This window comes from Propithecus coquereli, unplaced genomic scaffold (assembly GCF_000956105.1).
Source record: "Propithecus coquereli isolate 6110/MARCELLA unplaced genomic scaffold, Pcoq_1.0 Scaffold14, whole genome shotgun sequence".
NCBI classification, from domain to species: domain Eukaryota; kingdom Metazoa; phylum Chordata; class Mammalia; order Primates; family Indriidae; genus Propithecus; species Propithecus coquereli.
Window position 1 is genome coordinate 15,062,107 of NW_012138302.1, and position 8,152 is coordinate 15,070,258.

Below are 8,152 nucleotides of genomic sequence, written 5' to 3' on the forward strand. Positions count from 1 at the left end.
CAAAAAAAAATAAAAAAAAATAAAAAAATAAAAAGCTAGAAAAGAACAATAAAGTAAATCAAAATCAAAACACAGGAAAGGTAAAAGCTGAACTTAATGACAGAACGAAGAAAAAAATCACTAATTTACTTAGGAAAAAGAGGGAGAAATACAAACATAAAAATTTTAAATGACAAAGAATAAATATAAAACCTTAGATGAAATAGATAATTTCCTATTTTTAGGAAATACAGTTTGCCAAAACTCACCAATAGGGAGATAGAAAGGCCATAGCAGAAATAATCATGAACTAGTCCTTATGCTATGTAAATTGTTTCAGAGGATAGAAAAAGAATGAAAAACTCCAAATTTGTGTTTTATGAATCAAGTATAACCCTAATAACTAAATGTGACAAGGGAAGCACAAAAAAGAAAACTAGTTCAATATTACTTATGACTATCACTATAAAAATATTAAATAAACTCTTGGTGAACAAATACACCACATGAAGAAAATAACATATGACCAAGTGGGCTTTATGCTAACAATACAAAAATGAGTCAATATTAGGAAATCAATTAAATCACCATACTAATAGGTCTAAGAAGAAAAAAAATCATCTGAGTATCAAAATAGATTCTAAAAAAGACTTTGATAAAATCCAACTGCCATTTGTACTAAAAACACCTGAGAAGACAGAAACGGATACTTCTTTTTTTTTTTTTTTGAGACAGAGTCTCACTCTGTTGCCCAGGCTAGAGTGCCATGGTGTCAGCCTAGCTCACAGCAACCTCAAACTCCTGGGCTCAAGCAATCCTTCTGCATCAGCCTCCCGAATGGCTGGGACTACAGGCATGCGCCACCATGCCCAGATAATTTTTTCTATATATATTTTTAGTTGTCCAGATAATTTCTTTCTATTTTTGGTAGAGACGGGGTCTCGCTCTTGCTCAGGCTGGTCTCGAACTCCTGATCTCGAGCGATCCTCCCGCCTTGGCCTCCCAGAGTGCTAGGATTATAGGCGTGAGCCACCTCGCCCGGCCTATTTTATCCATCTTCATGTAAGCAAATTTTTTGATCAACTCAAACAACAAAAATACTTGGTATATTGTGCATCTGATTTGAAAGACACATACATACTTACATTAAACAAAAGTTTTTCCAAAACAAGCCTTTTAAACTTACCATACCTTACACTCCACATTGGGCTAGATGAAGATCTTTAGAGGTTCTTAGCACTGGGAAGATTGTGGTTTCCCCTCTCCCTACAATATCTAACACTACATATGATGCATAATTTTAAATTTCAAAATGATCTAAACTTATATACCAGATAAGTTTACTGAAACAAAACTTCTCTCATTTTCTTTTGGTATACTTGCTTTGACAGTATCTCAACTACATGCTTCATCCCCCTAAAAGGTATTCTAGCACTTGTCCCATATTACTGTATATATACCAAGAGTTAAGTGTGTTAAAATATTTTTTTTCATCACTGTTGTCTTTTAATCATTATGACATTAAATGCTATAAATCTGAGGTAAGCCTAACTGTACATTCCTGGAAAACAACTCTCTACTATACACATTAATCCAAAAGTTCAGTTTATATCTCTATTTCAAGGATGTAACTGATGGCTTCCATCCTTGTTAGAAATGCCAGAAAATTAAAGGACTTTAAAATACAAACAAGTGCTACTTTCAGATCAAAAGAGCAAGATATGCACACAACTAATGACTCTACAAATCACTTTATCCTCTCCCCTTAGGAAGAACTACAGGAGGCATGATTGTAAAAAGGGTTCTTTTAAAGCAATGACTGAACCTTGGCAGCACATTAGAATTACCTGGGAGCTTCTAAAATTCTGATGCCCAGGCCATGTCCCAGACCAATTAAATCAGAATCCTTCAGGGATGGGACATAGGTATCAGTGTATTTTTAAGCTTCCAAAGTGATTACAATGTACAACACCAAGGTAAAGAACCACTGTTTTGGGCCGGGCGCAGTGGCTCATGCCTGTAATCCTAGCACTGTGGGAGGCCGAGGCAGGCGGACTGTTTGAGCTCAGGAGTTCGAAGCCAGCCTGAGCAAGAGCGAGACTCCGTCTCTACTAAAAATAGAAAGAAATTAATCAGACAACTGAAAATATACAGAAAAAATTAGCCGGGCATCGTGGCGCATGCCTGTGGTCCCAGCTGCTCAGGAGGCTGAGGCAGAAGGATTGCTTGAGCCCAGGAGTTTGAGGTTGCTGTGAGCTGGGCTGACGCCACGGCACTCACTCTAGCCCGGGCAACAGAATGAGACTCTGTCTCAAAAAAAAAAAAAAGAACCACTGTTTTTTAAAAAAATGAAATATTCCTGACCACACATATTTAAATATATATTCAAAAGCAGCACGATGAGACTGGGCACTGTGGCTCATGCCTATAATCCTAGCATTGTGGGAGGCCAAAGCAGGAAGATTGCTTGAGGTCACTTTAAGACCAGCCTGAACAAGAATAAGATCTCATCTCTACTGTAAATAGTAAAAATTAGCTGGGCATGGTGGCGTGTGCCTGTAGTCCCAGCTACTCAAAAGGCTGAGGCAGGAGGAGCACTCGAGCCCAGGAATTTGAGGTTGCTGTGAGCTATGATGAGGCCACTGCACTCTAGCCCAGGTGACAGAGGGAGATCCTATCCCAAAAAAAAAAAAAAAAGAAAGAAAGAAAAGAAAAAGAAAAGGAACACAATAAGAAACTATAAATTTATTCTGGCAATGCTCACTTCTCTCTTACATTCTCTTTTTAAAATTGCTTTTTGTCATACCCTGGCCAAAAATAATGTGAGTCATATTGATCACCTTGCTTTTATCAATTATATTTAGCTCTTATAAGAGGTAAAGAGCAAAAGTTTTAGAATCATAAACACTTGGGTACGGATCCGGCTCTACCATTTAATAGCTCCATGATTGTGGGTAAGTAGCTAAAGCTTCCTGAACTTGCATTTCCTCACCCATATAATGGGAGGATTAAAGGAGAAAACAATGATATGTACAGCATGGCATCTGGCACATAGGAGGTAATGTATAATTATTATTAAGTTGACTAGAAAACGTGGAGGCTGTGACTGCATCTTAACATTATATTCCCATAACCTACCACAAAGTAGGTAAACAATAATTACTATTAGATGAGCTAAGGATTTTGTCTGTCTGTGTAACCCTAACACCTAGTACAGATTCTGGTGCACAGCAAAAGCTTAATAACATTTTGAATAAATGAAACAAAACTTATTTCAGATAAGCACAAACCCTCAAGCCTTGCTCTGTAGTAAAGAAGTCAGAATAACCAGCATCCGTAGCCAGTAGTCCCACAAATTGCATTGCAGGCCGCTGCCGTACAAACAGTTCTACAACTCCATCAGTGATGCAATTGCCCCCAGAAACGTCCAGTGATATGACATTAGGCAGGATATCTTTCTGCTGTAGCAAATGAAAAGCTAGGTCTGATTTGAGTTGCCTGTGATCAGAAATATCAAGGTGAAGCAGACATTTAAGTTCTCTAATGACTGCAAGAATTTGTGGTTTGGACATGCTCAGGCATTTCAGATAGTGCATCGTTAGAGACTTGAGTCGATCCTTACAGGTAAGCAATGCAGAGATGTTAGTGACCAGAGTGTTGGAGATATCCAAGCTTTCCAGTCTTGGTAAGTGAGAAACATTAGCCAGGTCTTCAGTATGAAAACAAACATTGAAAACACTTAAAATGCGAAGACCAGTGAGCTGACCAAAGAAAAGTAGTCTTGAATCTTGAGGGATGCTTGTTGAGTCTAACAGGAGACACTGAAGGTTTTCCTGGATCCAGTTATTGCTGCAGAGTCCACTTATGATGTCTGGGATTGGGAGGTCAGCATGTACTGCAGTAGCATCCAGTTCAATGAGCTTATGATGGCAGAAAGCTTTTATGAATGCAGGTGTAGAGATTTTAGCTTTTTGGATATTGACCAGCTTCAATTTCATTTGGTTGCCTTGGAAAATGCTTGCCGTTCTGTCAGTCAGCTTGCCTATAAAAGAACCAGAACCAGCCTGTAATGACAACTAGAACTCATGCCTTTCCAGGATGTAATGTGGCAATTACAGTGACAGATGCTGATAATAACAATCAATAATAACCACAGTTACTACTTACTCCATGCCGGGCACTGTCCTTTAAGATTATCTCATTTACTCTTTGCACTAATACTGTAAAAGAGACTATTGTTACTACTACTATTTAGCTGAGGAAACTGAAGCTTAAAGAGGTTAAATAACTTCCCCGAGGTCAACATTTATGGCAGAATCAGAAGTTGAACCCAGTTTGACTCCAGAGCTCAAAGTTTTTTATCCACAGTAACCCTGTTATAGAAACTAATAACAAAATAAAATAGGTAGATAAGTACAGGATACACAATATGCAAAAAACACTACTAATGATTACTTTATAACCAAATTAGTGGATGATCCTTCACAAGTCACTCACTTCTCTAGGCCTCATTTTCCTCATCTGTAAAATGAATAGGTTGTACTAGATTTCATTTAGCAAAAATTTACTAAGGATCTTCTATATGTGAGATTCCATGTTAAGTAATGGCACACAAGGTAATTAGACACCTATGACCATAAGGCATTTAGTACAGGAAGGCACACCAGGTAAATAAATAAGTACAATAGCATGGTATATGCAGTAGTGATATGTGCCTGGTATTAACGACCCTAAGTAGATCAGCACTGCTGGAAACAGTGTGCAAGGGGAGGCATAGCTGGGAATGAGAGTGAGGAGGATGGTAAAAGCCCTGTACAAAAGCTAGGAAATTCAAATTTTTACTACCTTTATCAGAACTAAATCCCTGATGTGGGAAACAGCTTGGCTTTTTCTGTGAAAGAAAACCAGTGTGGCTAAAGCACAATTGGTGAAGCGAAAACCAGCATCTGACATGGTACAGACAAGAGCAGGAGTCAGATCCTGCAGTAGCTGGTATTATATCCTAGTGCTATAGTGCCCAACTGCCAGCCGGGAACCTAGCAGGACCCCTACCTAGCAAATGAAGCTTCATTTGTATTTACAGCCGCTCCCCATCACCTCACCACATAAGCTCCGCCTCCTGTGAGATCTGTGGCAGCATGAGATTCTCACAGGAGCACAAACCCTACTGTAAACCACACATGCAAGGGATCTAGGCTGGGTGCTCCTTATGAGAATCTAATGCCTGATGATCTGAGGTGGAGCTGAGGCAGTAACGATGCTATCACCCGGGAGCGGCTGCAAATACAGATTATCATTAGCAGAGAGGTTTGACTGCACAATAAATGTAGTGCACTTGAATCATCCTGAAACCACCCCACCCTACTCCACCCCAGTCTAAGGAAAAATTGTCTTCCATGAAACTGGTCCCTGCTGCCAAAAAGGTTTAGAACCTAGTACAATGGAAAGCCTTTAATGAGTGACACAGGAGTGGAAAGATCAGATAAGGTTTAAAAGGATTGCTCTCTGCACGTAGCAGCGCTGGACAAGGAGCAAAAGCGAAGGTGAGAAGACCACTTGGGAGGTCAATGGAGATGTAACAGAATGGCGTTAATGTGACAGGGGTTAGGAGGAAAAGAAAAGCTTGAGATATATATTCTGAAGGCAGAAAATGTTTCAACAGACCTGAGGGGAGAAGAAGGAGGAGGAATCAAAAATGAATCCTAATAAGGATGCACTAGGTAAACGGCCAACCCATCACAGAGATGATGGAAATGGCAGGAGTGTAGTGGATACCGTTATGTGCCATCTACATTCCCCTTCGGAACAAAGGACTTACTACTTCAGCTGCTGGGAGTGCCACCAGCTGACAGTTCTCACCTATGGGGACTGCCTAGCTGAAGAAGAGTTGTCCCAGCAAGGTTACACTCCCTTCCCATGGGGATTGACATCCAAAGATCGAAGTGAGAGGTATAAAGGGCCCAGCTCTCTCATCCCAACTCAAGCCAGGACTAAGTAGTCATTCTATCATCGAGACTCTCCACAAGATCACCTAGATTCCACACATTTCAAATCTATAAGACCAGAACATAAACCTTTCGTCAGCATAAAGACGATATTTAAAACCATGGGGATGAAGAACATGGGAATGAAGGAAGAGAAGAGAAGGAACAAGGAACAAGGACCAGGTATTGAGAGCAACATTTAATGTCAGATAGGAGGAAGATAACTATGATAAAAACTAACTGAACTTTCTAAGTACTTTGGCTATATTAATTCTCTAAATTGCTATAAAAGCCAGTATTAGTCTCATTCTCCAGATGAGGTGAGGCATGTAAAAGTTAAGTTAATGGCTCAAGAAAACCTACCTAATAAATGGTCAGAAAAGTATGCAAACCCAGCCAGAGCTGTACTGCCTTTCAGGGGAACCTGGATAAAAAGACAAGCAGCATTCAGTGAGGCAGGAAGAAAACCAGAAGAATATGATAACTCAGCAGCCCAGGGAAGAGTGCAGGACACCAAGGAAGCATTAGGATACATGACTCAGAAGGAGCTTGGAATAAAGGTCTGAGCTGGGATCTCTGGGTATTCAGAGTAGAAGAGGTTAACTAAACTAAGGAAAATCACACAGGGAATGTGCAGAGTGAGAAGGGTATCCAAGACAAAACCTTAAGGAAGAGAAAACACTTAAGGCACAGGCAGAAAAACAGAAGGAAATTACAGCAGAGTAAACCAAGAATACAAGAAAAAACAGAAACGCAATTCTAAGCCAGAAAGGTCAAGGAGAGTAATGAACACTAAAAGTCAAATCTACAAGAACTGATAATTTAATGGATCTAGCCAATGATAATCCATCTGTGGCCACCACAATCACAAAACCAGCCAGACAGTTTAGACTTTATAAATTCACAGAAGGAAGCACAGGGCAGCAACAAAAACAAAACCAAGCAATAACACACACACAAAAAAACCCCTGAACCTAAATTTCATCAAACATCTACCTCTATCATCCATTGACAGGAAATACAGGGACCAGAAGAACATGTCAAAATCATACCACAGTTGAACAATGGCAAAATCTAGATTCTGAAAAAACTTTACAAAACAAATTACCAGTTTCTTTAACACACACACACACACCCATATATACAGCTGGCATTTGAACATGGTTTTGAACTGTGCAGGTCCACTTATACAAGAATTTTTTTTCAATAAATACACTGGAAAATCTTTTGGAGATTTGAGACAATTTGAACAACTCACAGGTGAACCACATAGCCTACAAATACCAAAAAAATTAAGAAAAATATATGTCATGAATTCATAAAATATAGAGATACTGGTCTATTCTATCATTTACTACCATAAAGTATACTCAAATCTGTTATAAAAAGTTAAAATTTATTGAAACATATACAAACACAGAGCACACACAGCACCATTTGTAGTCAAGAAAAACAAAAGGAACATAAAGATGCAATATTAAATCATAACTGCATAAAATTAACTGTAGCATGCACTGTGTTTCTATAATAATTGTGTAGCCACCTCCTGCTGCTATTTCAGTGAGCTCAAGTGTTGGGAGTAGCCACTGAAAAGTCACCTGATGCTAATCATCTCCAGGTGGGCAGTTCATCTCTCCAGTTAATTGCATGCTGCAGTAACATGTGCTCTCTTATGGTTCTCACATATTTTTCATGTTTAATGTGTAATACCACAAACCCTGAGTAACACCATGGGATCCAGACCCACGTGAAGTGGCACTAGTGATGCTCAAGTGCTCCCAAGCAGCAGAGAAAAATCATGACATGACAAGAAAAAGCTGACTTGCTTGATATGTACCACGTAGACTGAGGATGCAGCTACAGCCCAGCATTTCAAGGTAAATGAACGCAGCCTAAGGACCACTTTAAAAAGAAAGAAAAAATTCATGAAGTCATTGCTGCAGCTATGCCAGCAGGCATGAAAACCTTGTACTTTGTGCAAAATACCTTTTTGTCTTAAACTGAAAAATGCAGCTTTTATGTGAGTATAGGATTACCCTAGTACCTATGGACTCTCATATGATTTAAGAAAAGCAAAGTCGGCCGGGCGCGGTGGCTCACGCCTGTAATCCTAGCTCTCTGGGAGGCCGAGGCGGGCGGACTGTTTGAGCTCAGGAGTTCGAGACCAGCCTGAGCAAGAGCGAGACCCC

General features: G+C 39.6%; 1 protein-coding gene across 1 annotated transcript in view; it reads right to left on the reverse strand.

Moving 5' to 3' along the window:
- ZYG11A (zyg-11 family member A, cell cycle regulator) overlaps positions 1-8,152 on the reverse strand; it is an 81,799-nt gene that overhangs the window by 50,586 nt on the left and 23,061 nt on the right. The window contains exon 3 of the mRNA XM_012639342.1: positions 3,270-4,021. Within this exon, the coding sequence (XP_012494796.1) occupies positions 3,270-4,021 (752 nt within the window). The remainder of the gene's footprint in view (positions 1-3,269; positions 4,022-8,152) is intronic.